Source organism: Chrysoperla carnea, chromosome 2, assembly GCF_905475395.1.
Source record: "Chrysoperla carnea chromosome 2, inChrCarn1.1, whole genome shotgun sequence".
Classification (NCBI taxonomy): Eukaryota; Metazoa; Arthropoda; class Insecta; order Neuroptera; family Chrysopidae; genus Chrysoperla; species Chrysoperla carnea.
Window position 1 is genome coordinate 22,459,261 of NC_058338.1, and position 19,954 is coordinate 22,479,214.

General features: G+C 30.5%; 1 protein-coding gene across 2 annotated transcripts; it reads left to right on the forward strand.

Annotated features, from left to right (window-relative positions):
* Positions 1-645: 645 nt before the first annotated feature.
* Positions 646-4,897, forward strand: LOC123292119 (GATA zinc finger domain-containing protein 14-like). 2 transcript variants are annotated; one of them, XM_044872674.1, is made up of 4 exons: positions 646-698; positions 2,384-2,870; positions 2,916-4,053; positions 4,851-4,897. In XM_044872674.1, the coding sequence occupies exons 1-4, from the start codon at positions 666-668 to the stop codon at positions 4,864-4,866; spliced, it is 1,674 nt and encodes a 557-aa protein (XP_044728609.1). In that variant the 5' UTR covers positions 646-665; the 3' UTR covers positions 4,867-4,897. The 2 variants fall into 2 exon arrangements, with proteins under 2 accessions (XP_044728609.1, XP_044728608.1); XM_044872673.1 differs by having other exon boundaries at positions 2,384-4,053.
* The last annotated feature ends 15,057 nt before the right edge of the window (positions 4,898-19,954 follow it).

The window sequence follows — 19,954 nt, forward strand, 5'->3', positions numbered from 1 at the left end:
TCAAATTTTATACTCATCCGAATAAAATGTGCATCTAGTGTTCGTATACTGATATCGACCAAAAGACCTCTGTATATGCATTTAATCATACTATACTAAAACGAAAAGAGATACTAAGCTGAAATTTTTACAGCGTACTAAATAGGTAAAAAGTTTGTTCGAGTTTCATAAATGAGCAACAAAGGTCAAGGTCTTGAGTCCGTAAGGGCGCAAATTGTATAGTATGTATTATATGGGATATCAGTTATGTATGTGTGACATGAATGTTTGTGTAAAGTGACAGTGTAATCAACACTGTATATACATGATTATTCAACATTAAACTCAGTCAATTGTTTGTTTTCACTTGTTTAAAGTATAAATCTGCACATAGAGGCAATCGTCGATAAAATATCAATGCTGAAACATGATCAATTTCTTGATTATAAATTTCAAATGTTTAATATTGAGTAACATTTTATTTATCATTACTTTAAAATATCATATTACCGCAGATTTTCGGCCATTAGATTTTTGGACGTATCTATAAAAGTAAGTGGCTTGGATAATCGCCACTTCAATTATTTTAAAATAATTAAACGACGTATTTATCGTGGAATAATACACATACACTGGATAAATGAATCCATCTCGTAATAATAAATTTTAAGAGTATAAATAATATCATGAAAAAACTGAAAACAGTGATTTTTATTTGGGTGAATATTTTTTTAATATCTTTTCTTTCATAATCATATTTTTTACTAAATGCTTCTGTTAACTTGCTTTGGAAAGGGGAAGAATTGTTATCCTTAAATTTTATATAAAATTTAGAAGCGTACCAAAATTTTAAAAATTATTTTACAACAAATTTTTTGAAACAACTCGAAAGCTTGTTTTTTTTTTCTTAAAGAGCTTTTTGGACCAAGATATTTTCGCTTTCTAAGCTAAATGGACACTTTCGGGTTTAAAATTGTGTATCATCTGAATTAATCATCGCACTGAAATTTTTTTCAAATAATTCGAAAACTTAAACTGCCTTCTTTAAGGCCCTGGTACATTCTTTAAAAAAAATTTTCTAACTCTTTCACCTTTCGTTTTAAAAAAAACATAATTTTTCATGATACATATTGGGCTTTTTTTCACCTGATCGCCAGTTTATAAAAAAAAGGCGTTATTTAAAATCTTATCGTGCTCATGAGAAAACTTGCACGTTCTAGTTTTGGAATCTATTGATCAAAATTTTTTATCGACTTTGTTGCTTTGTACTGAGAATTGAAATGGTAAAAAAAGTTGAAGCCTACAAAAATTTTAAGACTCCCCCTTACCACTCCTCCACTTTTACCACTCCCTTTTTTTTACCACGCCCCCACTTTTCGTTTTTAAAACATGTCAAAAAACAGAAATTTTCTACATATTCGGTTTTTTTTTACCTGACCGCTTAAAAAAAATCTTTATCTAAAATCTTATGATCGTGCTCATCAGAAATTCTTTCTAGTTTTCTAATCTATTTTCGAGCGGTCTTAATAAATTTTATGATAAATAATTTTTAAAATTTTTGTTGGATTTTACTTTTTTTACCATTTCAATTCTCAGTACAAAGCGACAAAGTCGATACAAATTTTTGATCAATAGAATTCCAAATTTAGAAAGTACAAGTTTTCTAATGAGCACGATAAGCTTTTAAATAACGCCTTTTTTATGAAATGGCGATCAGGTAAAAAAAAAATCCAATATGTAGAAAAATTCTGTTTTTTAAAAAAGGAAAGGTGAACGAGTGATAGATTTTAAATCAAGAAGTGTCCATTAAGCTTAAAAAGCGAATATTTTGGTCCAAAAATCTCGTACGGAAATGCTTGATTGCTCATTTTTAAGAAAAATAAACAAGCTTTCAAGTGGTCTCAAATTTGTTGTAAAATAGTTTTAACAAAATTTTTTTACGCTTCTAAACTTGATTTAAAATTTAGAGATAACCTTTCTCATCCTTTCAACCCACCGTGCAAAGCGGCAAGCGGTGATAAAAATAATTGAGCAATAAATTCTAAAATTAGATAGTACAAGCTTTCAAATGAGCTATGATTTTTCGCAGAGATAGAGCTGTTTGAAATTTAAGTAAAATTTTGTGTTCAAAGTTTCTTTATTTCTGTGAAATAAATTTCATTAAAATACCATCCTTTTTCAAGAAATAGAAACATCCTTCACCGTTACTAAATTGATTTGTTTTCTTATTTAAATGCAAGGAATTTTCTCTTAAATTTTATTAATATTAATAAAACACGCAGCGCTCAATTCGATTCTGCCCGTAACGAGCCAATTCATTGCTTATTACTAAACTAAAAAAAGTGAGGCAATACTAGGTATATTTACTGTCGCCGAAAGTATTAATTTTTTATTATTAATCCAGATTTTAGTTGCGGATTATGTTTATGCCAAGAACTTGAACCAAATTAAAAATGAATCCATAAATTTAAAACAAAAGTCCTCAAAACTGCAAAAAACATTAAAGGAATCTACGAAAAATATTTTAAATAAAAGTTTGCTTCCAAATACAAATGAAAGAAGAACTAATAGAATACCAACTCACCCAAAAAAATTCTCTATGCCCGTTTCTCCAAAAATTCATGTTCCATATTCTGCCAACAAATTAAATCGGTATAATAGAAAACAACTATCACTAAAACAAAAACATGCATCTCGTGCTGTGCCTATACCATCGCTGCAATCGCTACAAGATAAACTAACAGTTGCTTGGCAGAATGTATTTAATCAAATGCAGACAGGTGATGGGTATAACCCAAGCGGTTCCATTCCTAATGATTATGTTCCTAGTGGTTCTGGCCCTAACGATTATGATCCTAACGATTATGACCCTAGCAGTTATGACCCTGTTGGTTCAGATCCTAACAATTATGATCCTAACGATTATGACCCTGTTGGTTCAGATCCTAACAATTATGATCCTAACGATTATGACCCTAGCAGTTATGACCCTGTTAGTTCAGATCCTAACAATTATGATCCTAATATCTATGACCCTAGCGGTTATAATTCTAACGATTATGATCCTAGCGGTTCAGACTCGAACGATTATGACCCTAACGGCTATGACCCCAACGTTTATGACCCAAGCGATTATGATCCTAGCAGTTATGATCCTAGCGATTCAGGCTCGAACGATTATGATCCAAACGATTATGACCTTAGCAGTTATGACCCGAATGATTCTTACACCGGCGATTATGATCCTAGCGGTAATGACCCTAACGATTATGACCCTAGCGTCTATGATCCTTACGGTAATGACCCCAACGATTATGATCCTAGCGGTAATGATCCTAACGATTATGATCCTAGCGTTTATGACCCTAACACTTCTGACTCCAACGATTATGACTCTAGCGGTTATGATCCTTACGGTAATGACCCCAACGATTATGATCCTAGCGGTAATGACCCTAACGATTATGATCCTAGTGGTTATGACCCTAACACTTCTGACTCCAACGATTATGGCCCTAGCGGTTATGATCCTTACGGTAATGACCCGAACGATTATGATCCTAGCGCTTATGATACCAACGGTTATGAACCTGATGGCTATGACTCTAATGTTTTTTACTCTAACGGTTATGACTCCAACGGAGATTCTCAACCTAACAACAATGTTGAAAATTATAGCGGTCAATATGACTACGGCAATGACCAAAACGACTCTGGTCAAGGTGGCTACCGATCTGATGAAATTTACACCGATGAGAGCTATGAACCTTATATTAATCCTAATTACCCTTCCTCTGGAGTTGGCCTAACAGATCTCGACAGTCATATTGATGAGTCTAATGGCATGGGTTACGCCAGGCCTTATGACATCGATCAAAATCAGTATCCAGGCGGACCAGACGACCAGCCTCCTTTCCCTTGGTCTGAAGAAATATTTAATGGTGATAATTGGGATTCATCCGCAGGAAACGGTAAAGAGTGTTGCTTATGTGAATGCCCAGGTCGACGAAACCGATCCAATAAGATGTCGGCTTTATATCAACAATTAAAACGATTAAATGGCAATCTTCAAAGGTAATTAACATCTATCGTCATTTATCCAAGAGAATAGACAATATCGAAAAAATGTGTAAAGCTAAGTCCTCGCTAAAGAAAGAGAGCAATATTTTGTTCCTGACTGTAGTTTTTGAAACAGGAACAATAACGAAAATCGTTCAAAGTATTTTCACAGCACATGGACCACCTAGAAACTTCCAAGAACATGCAACATAAGTATGTTCCACTGTGTTGCTGTCTTTCGATGTGGACTTACCTGTCTCATAAAGTATTATATTTGTATTCTAAATAATGGGCAAAATTTTCTAATTGATTTGATTGCAGTGATGTTTTGCCGCATAAAAGCATTTTATAAGTATTTTTAAACAATAGTTTCCAAAATTTCAATAACTCTGAAAGACGAAGGCAAATTCAAGTTGCCTAAAGGATGCCTTTGAGCGTAACATTCTTGTTTGAAAAAAATTTGTCGACTATAGAAGAATTGGTTGGGTTCTTTGATGCATCACGTAAAATCTTTGGGTCGTTTTTTGTTTGCCCGTATATTTGATCTTGATCATGTTTGATGCATCACGTAAATAAAATTGGACCTATTTTGGTACGGCCAATTTTTGGATGATACCCCATTAAGTTTTAATTGAACAAAAAAAATTGATGGACTTTAAATAAAATTTTTGTTTATTTCTCTTGGATTTTGATTTCATTTCACTTGGACGTATTTCACAGTCGAACTTGTAACATCCGATTTTGACATGAAAACGACTGTGAAAAGGTCCCATACCTAATACTTACTAATTTGAATTGAATTTTAATTACAGGCGACTAAAACTTTAATTATATTATAATTAAATCCCACAAAATCGGGAATCAAAATTTGTGTAGCAGTGTATTAGTTTTGTTACAAAAATAAAAATAAATAATCGATTTTAGTAGTTTTATTATAAAAATTATTTGCCACTAAAACGATATTGTTAAATTCGTTCTCGTTATAATGTATATTCTTAAAGTATTATATCAATTTATTAATTGTGTTCAAACTGTTGATTGTATGAAAAAAATGTTTTGAACAAAATGTTGTTTGACTTTATAAAATAAACATTTATTAAATTATAGTATGTACTACCAAAAACCTAATATAAATTCAATTAAACATTTTATGTAATTAATTTTCTTCTTCCATAAAATATTTTTGTATGTTGGGTATGGCGTTCTCATTGACAGTGTGCGTAAATTGATAATAGATAAAAATCCTTATATGTTACAATCCTTCAAGCTATTGGGGCTACGCAGCATACCAAAAAATAGACACACATATATGCGAAAAACACTACCCTATTTCTTGAGGTGTCGGGTAATAAATTAATCTCTTACAAAATAACGTGAATTCTCATTTAAATTCATTTCTAAATTTATTTGGACTAGTTATAAGTGTCCCCTTAATTTTTTTGTTCATGCGCCAATTATGAGTTATTGACTACTATAATGGGTGGATGCGTAACGCATTTATTGCATACACTACTGTTTTCTTGATCATCGAAATTCCAACTATGAGTCTGTCTCACTATATCTACATTCACATATAAACAGGTTACAGTTAGTTTTTATTATATAGATGTTTTTGTTAGAGCAAAAAATATCATAATTTTAGCTTACCTATCAAATTTTATAAAAAAATTATAAATGGAAGTTATTGTCATTGTTCTAGGAGGAACATTTTGTAAAGGGCAATTTTCTTTAATTTTTGTGGTCATAATTTGTATATAAACCTAGCAGATACCCGCCAGCTTTGCTGGGCAATTTATTCTTTAGACTATCACGTTATAGCCCTCACTTATCCACCCTTTTGTTCACAATTTTATGGATTTTAATTTTTTGGTGGATAACTTTTTTGATGAATAAATGAATGAATGTTTTGCCAATGATACTCGTTGACATTAACCTGATTTTTGTACTTTTTGGATCAAAATTATCCCATCCAGCGATGTTCATCGAATTCCAAAATAAAAATTTTTTTTTTCGTTTTTCTCGATTTTTACAGAGGGGTACCCCTTAAAAAATTGCAAAAAAATCGAGAATTTTTTTCATCTCTAATTTCGATAAAACTCAGTATATAAGGTAATTTTGACCCAAAAAGTACAAAAATCGGGTGCATTTGGAGACTGGTCGAATAATTTTTGAGATACGGACTAAAGTCGATCCAAATATTGTGATATCTCAGAACCTCTGCATGCGATATCTCAGAACCTCGCATCCAATCATTAAATTAACCTGATTTTTATACTTTTTGTATAAAAATTACCCCATCCACCGAGTTTCATCAAATGCCAAAACAAAAATGTGTTTGCGTTTTTCTCGATTATTTCAAAATCCTTAAAAAAAATTCACTCTTAAAAAAATTGTGGAAAATCAATAAATTTTTTTTACTCCAATTTCGATAAAACTGGGCGAAGATATCACAGACGTAACAAAATACTAAAAAAAAGTATGTACATACGAATTAATTATCCCTATATATTATAAATGTGAAAGTAAAGTTGTTTGTTTGCAGTTTGTGATGCTTTCACGCAAAAACTTCTGAATGGATTTGATTGAAACTCTAGAATAATATAGCTCATACATCAGAATAACACATGAGCTATAATTTATATAAAGATGTATTAAAAAAAAAAAAAATCTTAGTCTGACATTGCACTGCGCCATCTATGGCCATCATTTTGAAACATAAATTAAAGATTTCTGTAAAAAAATCAAGTGGGTCTTAAAATTGAAAAACAATATAAGAAGTAAAATTTTGTGGAATTATTTGTAGATTTTTTTATTATATAGAAACCTTTTTAATGTTTGATTTGTTTGATAATGTAATATTTACGTGATTGTGTTGGATTCACGCCAAGTGCGTTCAGTTTTTTGTTGTATTTTGATTATTATAAACACAAACAAATATATACTGTCTCATACTGATGGTATATTTTTTATTGGGAGTCCGTATAACTATCAAATAAGCGTTACAAATTTTCGATCACGAAATCATTTTTTGACAGATATTCAAACGATGAATTAACCATATCAATACACTCACCTTAAAATAGTCCGGAGGAACCAAGCCTATTGGGGATATATGTATCATTGAAAAAATTAAGGTTTTGTTTATTTTTAGAAAGTTACACCTTTTTTGTTTTCGAACACCGTTAAATTTTACTGTTATTTTTATTTCCACTTTTATTTGATAAATTTGTTTGATTAAAACATGTTTCGGATTTCATCCTATTGTCGAAACGGTACATCTATATAAACCCCTTTTTGATTATTTTGAAACAAGCCCTTTTTTGCATCTTTGGTCTACAATTTTGTTACATTAAAACATGAAGTTCGAAATTTTTTTTTTAAATCGGTGAAGTGGAATAGTACAGGTTGTTATTCTAAATGATTGGTCCCAGTTTCATTACGTCTCCAATCTCAGGAGTAAAGCAAACGGTCTACTTACTTATATTATTGATTGGACCTTGTAAATGCGATTCAGAACTAAAGAGCAATACGATAGAAATTACGCATACATATGGACTGGTCTTGATACACACTTGATCATTTTTTTTTACTATAACTTAAAATACTTAAATAAAAAATTACTACTATTATTTAATAGTTCACACTTTGATATGACATTTCTTGTGAAGTGATAATACAGGAATAACACGAAGTTTGTTAACTTTTTTTTGTACTTACGAAGAATAGAAAATTAGCAGGCTCTTAAAGTTGCGCTGGGCAATGTTTTTTTCTATGAGAATGTATTAATGCGGGGTATATGTTTATTATCAATATTTTTTATTTTTCGAATTGGAAACCTCACTTATTATTATTCAAGTCTTTTGAACTTTAATGAACATTAAACTCGATTATATTGAAGTTTTGCCAATAAAACTGCGTTACTTTGACCTGATCGTTTTTTATAGATACATTAGATACAGTAAAAGATTTGGATACAGTAATTAAAAATTGAATCGCTACATTGTAGATTCATCCAGCTACTTTTCATCCAATACATAGTTCGATAATGGCTTTTAGTAATTGCTTTTACCACAGTTATATGAACTCTTTAGATGATACACTATTGATGTTACGTTTTTATTCATTTCATGACAACTCCAACTTGGATCACGACTCAGATAAGCATGATTTGACAAGCATGAGTTGACCACACGTTCTGTAATTTGTGTGCAGATTTTAATGGTACGGAACCATTGGTAATTTTAATTATTATTATTATATGTATATAATTTCTCTAGTGCCTAATGTCTATGACTAATGACGAAAAATAGAATCAGGACTTAAAAAGGTACAAGAAACAGGCCTGAAGAAATAACAGGTAATAACGGACTAAAGAAATAATATTAAATCATTCTTTTCCAGATTTGTACGTCGGCAAATCGTTCAGATTTGTACGTGTACTAATTTACACAAATCTACGTGCAAATTATAGTATGTTTTAAAGGCTTTTAATAATTTACACATTATTGAAATCTTTTTTTTTATATTAATAGCACTTGCTTACTTTGAACTAAAGAAAATATTATTAAATTTTTTTTTAAATGTTTTTATTTAATTTTCTTTTTGATGAGTGCTTATTTAGAAATCATGTCAGTGACAAGTAATAAAAATGATTATTTATATTAAAAATAACATGTTTATACTTTGGTATCTTCAAAGATGTTTTCATCAGTTTTCATAATAATTGTGTTTTTAATTATAATTAAAATCTCTAAAACATTACATGATCACAATATCCCTATGTTTTCAGGGAATGCTTTTATACTATGTACTTATATGAAATATTATATTGTATATTAAGTTTAGTCATAAGTTTGTAACGCTTAAAAATATTGATACTATGAACAAAATTTTGGTATAGATGTTCATAAAATCACCTAATTAGTCCATTTCCGTCTGTCTGTCTGTAGTTTGTGTGTACGACTGTCATCACGATTACTCAAAAACCAAAAGAGATATCAAGCTGAAATTTTGATAGCGTGCTAAGGACGTAAAAAGTGAGATCAAGTTCGTAAATGAGCAACATAGGTCAATTGGGTCTTGGGTCCGTAGGATCAATTTTGTAAACCGTTGAGAGATAGAACAAAAGTTTAAATGTAAAAAATGTTCCTTATAAAAAAATAAACAACTTTTGTTGAAACATTTTTTCGTAAACATCACTGTTTACCCGTGATAACGCAAATTGTATAGTATGTATTATATGGGTATATCAGTTATATGTGTGTGAAATGTATGTATGTGTAATGTGATCGAGTAATCAACAGTTTCTGTACATGGTATTTCAACAATTAACTCAATCATTTCAGACATCTTATAAAAAATTTAACTGTGGATTCTTAACATGATTAAGGATAATTTCTCAAAATTTTAAGTTAATTTTTTTTGAGATCCTCTATTTATTATATTTTATAAAGATTTTTTTAAAAATTATTATAGTAGTAATATTAATTATATTTTATTTACTGTACACAAGGTAGATTGAGCGTATGTCAGAGCACACATCTGTTCGAAAACTTTTCATTCAACTGTCTTTGGCAGTAATTCAATTTTATAAAATTTTGATGCTCAAATACAAAGTGGATCGTTTTAATTGAAACATTATTGAGAAATAAATTCTTCGTTGGATTAAAAACGCAAAACTTCTGATAACTGAAATTCCATTCAAATATTTACAATCTTTATAGTTTTTAAGGCTGGGTTAGAGTGGCTGTCCCGGAATGGGATACACTTAGACCACAGGGTCCGTTGTGATAAAAAAAGGGTTGGCCCATCCCCGGGCACTTCTCCATGAACCATTAGGAGCTGTTGAAGAACAGCAGGAGCGCTTTGACGTCAATGGGCTTTAGGTCGGAAAGTTCTTCAAAGAAAGGCTGGCTCAAGTAAGTCCATAACTTCATGGCAAGAGTTGGACAGTGACAGAGAAGATGAGACATCGTCTTCTTCTCCTCCCCGCTGTGACAGCTCCTGTAATAATCATGATACACTGTTAGCTCCAGGCTAATAGAGGCCATTGGAAGCGATATACCTAAGATCTTCAGAACGTCTCCAATTGTACTCATGATCATATCTGTCTTGTAGTACCACAAATACGTTCATACCTCCATCTAAGTTTGGACTTCGTTAAGATATCCTCATTGAGGAGCATCTTGCAGTTCGCAAGTGGAATTCCCGGATGTCTATTGATGCGTGTGTCTGGTAGCATTGTGATATTTCTAGCAAGCTCGCCGGCTACACAATTGGGAATAGTAGGTAGCTGGCTGGAATATCTCTGTATCTCGGTACCCATACCATTCATTTGTTTCGACAGTTCATTTAAGGACGTATGACAGTCATTACGCCAATAACTCGGAAAGTATTGACTTTTCGGAATGTACTTGAATGGCACTTTTTGCTTAGATTTCATCGCTCTATCGATTCCCATTACCATTTTTAACATATATTTTTCCACTAGCCGTGGTTGTTACTCTCCGGACGCAGCATCACTAATAAAACAGTGGTAAAATATATTTGTTCAGCCATAACGTTTTGCCAATTTTATTGAACCACTTTGTACATAGCTGTTCATGTGTTGACATTTTGTAAATATATTTATTATATTAAAAGAGAAAAAAAAAGAAAATTTATCATGTTGTTCGAATTATATGACGTAATAATTCTATCACTTTGATAAACTGTTTTTACGTTTTTGAGGTGCACTAAAGAAGTGCCTTGCTGTGTATACGTGTATATGAAATGGATTTACGTAAAGATGTTTTTTCTTTTTCCTTCTAAATTAACACTTAAAATTCAACCTTTGTGGGTATGTAAATCAACCAATACGAATGCATTCATATATTTAAATAATTCTATATCAGAAAGAAAGCAGACTGAAGTATTTTATATCGGCTTTCGGCTATATTTTCTGAAAACAAAATTCCGTAGTTAACAGTTGTCGATAGTCAAGGTTCCGAGGGTACTTATGACTGTATGAATTAGATTCGAGTATTTTCAAGACAATTCTCTCACATAAAGCTCAAAAATGTGTAAAAAATTTGCTAGCATATGAATTGCGTAATGTATAAAAGAATAGTTTTGAAGATAATTTTCTTGATCGGTTAGTTTCCTGTTTGATGCATCGAAATTCATATCGATCAATGATTCGTTGGGATATTTACCTGTGGGATATTATCATATGTAGGAATCGAAGAGCTGGTAGAATCATGAAGGTCTTCTTTATGAATATACCAATCTAGCTAGAATTCTTCACGATCATCTCTAATGATTTTGTCAAGAATACATGAAGGGATTAATTGTTTCCGGAAAATATGTCTCTTCGCTCATATTTTCTCATTTTTTATTAATGCATTATTTTAATTAAAAAAAAAAAACTGTTTTAGTTCCAGGGATTAAATATGCAACTTAAAAACTTATATTGGTTTCTTTTAGAATAACTAGTCTGAACTTCATTTACATTAAAATTGACAATTCTCGGACCTTTGACCCCAAATATGCCAAAAACTATTCACTATATATATATATACGACTTATGCGTTCTCATTGAAACTTAATTTTTATTTCTTTTTACTATTTCATTGGTAAATCTACTACCACTGTTTCGTTCTGCACGGAGCGAATAGGTTTTTGTTCATATTGTATTGAATGAAATATTATACTTGAGTTATTTTTAGGTCAAACTTTTCCAATAAAATTTATCATAAATATGTGAACACAAAAACTTTAGTTACTCTACGTGTTTTCGACAAACACCTTCAAGTTTTGTGTTTTATAAAACAATTAAAATAAGTAGAAAACCAAGCAAGTTGGTATTATTATGAAATGATAACAGTGTTAGTGAATGTGTCCTCTTGAGTCTAGCCCAATTACTTTTTGCTAGTGTATGAATTATATTTCTATTTTAAAAACAGAGACATTGAAAATTTGTTGTTTGAAATATAATTTCCAATCATTTGAAATAAATATTGAATATTGCATAATTACAAAACGTAATAATAAAAAAAGGGGTGGTGTCATTATTTTGTAGATATATTTGATTAGTAAGGCCACATTGGAGAACACTCACTCGAAGGCCTGAGATTCATTGTGTTGCCCAATTAAAAGTTCCCCTAATCTCTCTTAAACCTTTTAGAAAATCTAACTATTTTCCCAATGTCTACTTTCGCCGTTTCTTCCATTCTTAGAAAACCTTGCCCTCAGATTTTAAGATGCCGTTTTTCCAGTACCAGGCATCGACATAGAAGCTAGTCTCTTTATCCTACTGATATAAGTATTCAGTAGTCTCTTTATCCTACTGGTATATCGAATCTTACTTCTTCCTGTTCAAAGTTTTTTGTCCAACTTTTAGATGAAAAAATATGCATCGAAAAAGAGCAGACCTACAAAAAAAAACGTTAAGTTAAATGAGCGGTATAAGGAATGAAGGTAGAAGTTTTTATTTGCAAGGTGAACACATTGACTTTGTATAACATGGTAATAGGAAGTTAAAAAGAATACCCACCCTGTTACTGGTTGATTATAAAATGATAATAAATTTATGATTATTATTGTTACAAGTAAAATGTGGTATAGAATTGCTATCCTATACTATAATACTATGCAATGCTTTGCTCATTTTATTCAATTTAACTTTAAATATTAATCATCTTTTTAGTGTTAAGTTTAATTAACGACATCAGAATAGTTTTGAATAATATTAAATTACATTTTATAATATTAGTAAAAACTTTTATTAGATAATATTATGAATATGATGAGACAACAAAGTTTAGTACTCAATTACTTATATGGGGTGTGTTTTGTTTTTCTTCAAACTTGACATGAAAGAAAGTTATTCTAGATAAAAAGTTCAACAAGGCCTTGTCGAAAAAGGATTGTCGAAAAGTTAAAATTTACTATATCGACAATATGTATTGAGAAAAGTTGATCCTATATAAATGAAAGCTACGGTTAGATATCCAATATTATCCATCGAATTCTACCATGAAAAAACAGATTCTGTTATTTCTACTAACTCTTTGTCAATTTATAAACAAATTGGTACTACACGGAATTTTAATGCATCCTAGATTAAATGTCGCTCTGTTGAGATAAATACGATAGGTAGTTGCCTGATATCGAATTTGTCATATTTCCCATAAAAATGTAAAACTAGACTTGATATCCCATAAATTTGAAAGTGAAATTAAAATTGATTTAAAACCAAAAAGCTATAAGCATTCATAGATTGTTGCCCATCCCGTTTTAGCCGTAGGAACGAAACAATGACGTTCGAAAAAGTTACACACATAGATAAATTAATACCCTAACATTTTGAAACATATACTCTTTAAAATTAGTTACAGGGTAAACAGATGCAATAATAGTTATTAATGCTACAAGTGGGATAACTAGCAAATAATCTGACAGTCGTGGTGTTGCGGCATGAGCGTAAGGTTATGAGACATTCTTATGAAGACGAGTGTGGTAGATGTCGCTACGAGCCGTAGGCGAGTTGCGACAACCACACGAGTCTTCATAAGAATGTCTCATAACCTTAGAGCGAATGCCGTAATCACGACTGTCATATTTGCTAGTTATTCCGCAAGTAGCATTCAATACTTTTTACAACAATCGCTCGGGAAGTTGACTTTGAGAGAAATTTATCAATTTGAGAAATGATTTATTTACTTATTTTAAATTTAAATTTTATTGCATACAAATTTTTATTGCTCGTTCATTTTAATTTCAATTTTTAATTTTGTTTTTTTGTATGTAACACTCGCGTTTGACACAATCAGTGTGGTAACTTTAATAAATGAGGGTTAAGATTGATTACTTATTTTTTTTTAGTACAGATGGCGTGTCAGTAGTACATACAATTATGTAGTCTATAACCGAACATGTGCGTTTATGAAACACCTATAACCGAACATGTGCGTTTATGAAACACATATAGTTAAGTATGCGATTATTGTGTATTTTGAAGGTGACATACAGCGCTCGAAAAGTCTACTTCCCGAGTGGGCGTTGTAAAAAAGATATTAAATTGATGAAGCTGTTTTCAGTGCTGTATTCTCTAAATGAATACTAATTTACCCCAAGCAATAATACAAATGTAAATACTCTCAAAATATTTAGAATAACTTCACCAATATTGTTTCTAGTTATATAATCAAATAGGTATGACGGAGGGAGTATGCACGAGAAAGCATAATGATACTTTGAAAAGTTATGTAAACACTTGCATTAGCTAATCTCTCGAGTAAATTAAAACAATAATTAGAACTGTATTGTATACAAATCATAGGTTGTGTTTAGATAGTATTTTGTGCTTCGTTCGTATATTTTTGAAGCGTGGACGCTATTTAGTACGCAAGTTTAGCCTATTGATAAACTTACACAAAAAATATACAAATCATGTTTTTATAAAGAGATTGCGAGTTTTTCTGCTGACGCGATTGTATGAAATTTATTTGAAATCAATTCATGTAAATTCTCTTAAAAAGAAAAGGAATTTTATACGGCTCGACAAAATAGGGTTATGTAAAAATTGACAGTGAGTAGTGATTTAGCGTTATTTATCGCGACTGGAAGGAATGTTGGCTATATGTTCATATGTCAATATAATAAAATTATTGAATTGTACATGATCCACTCGATTTATTGGTGGAAAAATCTACATACAAATCATAATAAATGTGGTCAACTCTTTATCTTTGTTGAGTCTTTTAATGTGAGTGACTGGATGCCTTTGAGTATCGGGTAAAACTTATTTTTGTTTTTTTTCAACTTCCTAGTTGATGAAAATAACTTTCTATAACTGCTGTGATATGCTGTACTGTAATCAAAAGTCGCCACTTTTTTTTATGCTAACTATCAATTATTATAAATATGATAAGTATTAATATCAGAAATTATATCAGGGGAAAATTACTATTTAAGACTTTAATTTAAATCATTATCAAAATTTCTAGTTTCTTTATATTTACAACATATTACAACATTTATACAACAGAAAAATTTCAATTTTGGTTAAATTTTCTCCTGCCTCCCAATTCTGTAATTTCTACGGGAAAGTTTTTAGTAACATTTTCAACATATGTTGATGTTATTTCGCAACGTTTGAAGCCAATTCGTTGTCATCTTTCATTTATTAGAAATCGTAAACGAAAAAATGTAGTATGAAAATAAATTTTCCAGACACGTTAAAAGAAAACTTCCCATTAAGTTAAGCGCGACTTTATCAACACTATATTTTTTGTTAATATTATGAATTGCTAAATTGTATAATACTGGCCCTGGATCTATGGTATCCAACTATTTTCTTTGTATTGCGACTACACATTAATATTACCTTTAATGAGCTATTTATAAAGTATTTACCCTACAAATTTAATAATAGTAAGAGTGCAGACCGACTGTAGTTTCTATTATAATTATACTACATCTTGCTTTATTATTAGACTTCGTAGTATAGGACCTGACGTGCATTTTTATGTAGAAATCGTAATCGTCTGGCGTTTTCTAGTTTATAATTTATAAGATATAACTTTTATTTTCTCTAAATTTCTCTGATAAATCCTGCGTTTTCGGTATATTGGGGGGCTTGGAGTGCTGGAAGCATTTAAAATAGAATTTTGCTGTCTCCTTTACGAATTGGATTTATTGAGTACTCAATAAAGTATATAAATGTCACCTAGTATGGATGATAGAAATAAATTTTCACTATAATCCTTACCAGCAAGGCAAAAGCCAGTGTCTAATATTCCGAAAACGCTGTGCTTACTATGCAATCCAAGTGTAGAGGATTGAAGCAAAACTTTTATCTGATCAGCAACTACCAATTTACCAACAATATGACTTGGATATTAACATAAAACTGTATGTCAGTTCCTGTACTACATGTTTTCAATGACTTGTTAATTAATTTGTTAACAGCTGTTTTAATTGCATTTCAAATTTGATAAAATATATTTAAAGAAACGTTAAATGAATAAAAAAAAATTGTCAATTACGTCCTCCCGAAAGTTATAAAAGTAAAGTTTTTTTCATTTTCTTGTTTAAACAAATATTAGAAGAGATGTAGGTCAAATAATCAATAAGTAGATCGTCATAGTCGTATAAGTCATAAACGGGTAGTGATACAAAAAAAATGGTTGTACAGAGAAGACAGGAAATTTAATTAACTACAATAAAAACTATTACCATTTTTGGTCTAAAGTGCACGGTTATGGAGATATAACCCAAAATGATTTTTGTTAAATAGAGGCTTTTCCCCCGACTATTTGTGTAAAGACTTGTGCATTTACAGTCAGTAAGTGATACTGATCCTATTTTAATAAAGAAATAACTCCTGTAATTTAATGCAGAAAAAAATACTCTAGTAATCTGAAATAAAGGTAGCTATGTAGTTAAGCTGCGGTCTTACATGTGGGTTTCAAAGATTAAACAATCGGTATCAACTCCTTACGGCTTAAAAAATGAATTTAGACACATCATTGTTTTCAACTTACCTATTATAAAACTTAAACCACAGTAAAACTCACAGTAGGTATTATCACACTTGATATTTAGAGGTTTTACTGTTAATAAATAAAATTTTGCTTTTAACAATGGTTAATTATGTATTTATTTGCGGTTTTAATGATAAAATAACAAACGGTACGTGTCAGATTTATGCAAGGTTACTTTACAGAAAAAATTTCAATATTTCATTGAGAGCTAGCTATGCGTGATGATTCGTTGGTAGCGTTTTAAAACGCATCACTGTTGCACGTTATTCCATTTTATTACAATGTTGATTTGGCATTTTAATGCTGCTCTTATATTAGTATGGATTTTTAGATGAGACAGAAATAAAAAATGCATTCGTTTTTCATGTAAAGTTTTAAATTGACGTATTTGCATTTTTTTTTTTTGGCAAACTTATTTTGTTGAAAACAAAAACATACCATCCATTAAGGTAGTACCAGCATGAAATCACTTTTCGACAGATTTGGCCGAATTTTTTTTCTCGGGTTTATAATAGCTTTATTTATGAATTCCTAAAATTTCATAATTTTTGACCGTTTAGATCACGAGATATTTAAAGACAAAGTTCGCGATTTTGAGGGTCATGTCCCATTTAAAGCATGTAAAATGTCCGGTCTCTCTCCTATTTTTTATGATATTATTATATATGGAAGAAAAAGTAGAAAAAAATGTTTATACAATAAAATTCTAAAAAAAAAATTTAGAAATTAATTTTCACTTTCGAGATATTAATTTTGACGTAAATTGATCGAAATTGGGACGTTGGCATAATTATTTCCCATTTTAAACGGTCCAAATTTCTGAAACTTTGGGAATTAATTGTAAGCATTATTAAATTCTTAAATTTAATTTTTCATTAAATTCTGTCGAAAAAAAAATTGTACCATTGCTTTAACATAGAAACTGCAAATACCATGCTGGAACTACGTTAAGTTTATTACTAAGATTGTTATGCAGTTTGATGTAATATTGTAATATTTTCACGACTTTCTTTAAGCAGTTTTATCGAATTATCTAAGGATAAGGCATACAGAATTTTCATTTTGTTGACTTGTTGCAAAAGATTTCGAAAAATTTATGCAAACTTTAAGGTATATTAGTTAAGAATTTTCAGTTATTGACGTTTAGTTTGTAATAAGACAAAAAACTTAACAACAATTCATGTTTTATAATTTTTTTTATGAACCTGAAGTTGGTAACTAAAAAATAGACGCTAAAAAAATTGTAGAGAAAATAAACATAAGAAAAAAAAACATTAGTTGTTAGAATGGAAAAACTAAGAATGCAATAATATTAGATCAACTCCCAGTACCATTGAGCTACCTATAAAAATTGAAATTTATACGTAAATCTTGGGAAAATTTTACATCATTTTACGCAGATGGATGTTCTTTATGGGAAAAAATCCAAGGCATTTTATTTAAACTACTTAAATATAATTAAATATTTTGTGAATGTGTGTTGCAACCTATACGTTACTCAACATTTTGAATATATATTATTTATATTAAAAATAATTATAAAAATAACAATAATACATCATATTAGGATATCAGATTAAAAAAAATTACAGTATGTTTGTAAACCAAATGTTTTTTCCAACTATAATTGCAATCCCTTTTATTTCCTACGTCTATGTATGGTATGATATGGTATGGAGGTTAGCGGGCCATGCTCGAGCATCGCGCCTCGAAGCAATGGTTCAGAGCACCTAGCCAAATAGACCCTTGTACTCTATCCCCGCTTCGCTTTTCAGTGGCTATTATAACCAACTGATGTACTGAAACCCGGACCAAACCATTTCCTTCGCTGCTGTATGAGCGCCGGGCAGTAACAGAGAAACTACCTCTATGTAAGTAGTAGTTGAAATAAATACTATTTTTGAAGCAATTAGTCGCAGAAACGAAGCAATGAAGTTCAAAAAATTTGAACAGTAAGTCAGATTTTCATGCGGTTTTCGACTTCGATTCGTTAGACCGTCAGGAAATTTGTTGACCTAAATTTTTCGAACTTAGACCGTTTTTAGTGTTTCGTTTCTCTCACTAAATGTTTTGTTCAGATGTATGAATTAATATATACTACGATGAATGTTAGCAATTCGCACATACCATGAAAATTCACTGATTGCAAATGACCTTGAATTGATTTAATCAAGTAGAGAGTTGGACCCTTAGCGCTACCCTGCGGTACTCCAGAAATTTCTATATTCTCTATCTAGAAAAGAATGAAAGAATTATTTGAACTCTTGCTGCTATAACTTGTGGACCACTCAGTATATATAGAGGTTACGAGGCGATCACACTATATTTTTTGTGTATAATATTCCATTTTTATTGTAATTAGTATATTTTAAACCGGAACTGATAACGTAATATATGAAATAATATAATTATTTAAAAAAATGATTGTTATATGTTGATATTACTAAATTTTTATTAGCTACATGATATGTAACTACAAATAAAGTATGGTTTCATTTCTGCGTGAAAATATCATCTCTATCAGCTGCTTTGCCATAAGATGTTAAATATACCAACTTTTTTAGTCACTTATTTATTTAAATAATCGGATAACGCCCCCTGAAATCAGAATTTATTTAATCGTGCCCGTACTTCTTTAAAAAGAACATACCTGTTATTTTGTAATTGTGCAGTGAAATTGAACAAGCATAACTGTGCATAATAAATTTTACATAATTTTTGATGTAAGTATATCTACTTAAATAATAATATGCATAAATTATATAATTATAGTTAAGAATTACAAGCATATAATTATAATTAAACCTACATTTCTAATACCAAATAATTTAAGGTAGTTCATTCGTAAAGTTTATTTTTGTAAGAGATGGTTAATGTCGCCCGCTTCGTTGATCAATTCTAGATCTCTTTAAAACATGATACAACATTCTGGAGTATTTCTAGAACACTCTGATAACTTCTTAATGATTCAGAAACAATCTTTTCAGTCTCAGCCACTTAAGTTCTAATTGATTTGATTTTTGATCTTGATCCACTGACGTCTCATCATACAGGGTCACGATCATCATTTTCTTGGAGAACCTTGCAATGCCGGAGAAAGTTAAAAATTTTGGAGAATAGTCATTTTAATCACGACCAGGAAAAATGTTTTATAGGTTTTATCCACAAAGTCTTTTGTTTTCAGTCTACGATTTTTATCAGAACATGAGACAAGTACAGATATTGTCTATTTTTGTAATAATTATGAGACTTAAAAAATTATAATAAAACTACCAAACGAACTACCAAACGTATTTATACCATTGGCTTCCGACAGCTATTGTACGTCCATATAATTGCAGCGCCATTCGCCCCTCCACCTTCTTAAATAATTTTTTGGGTCAAACTCT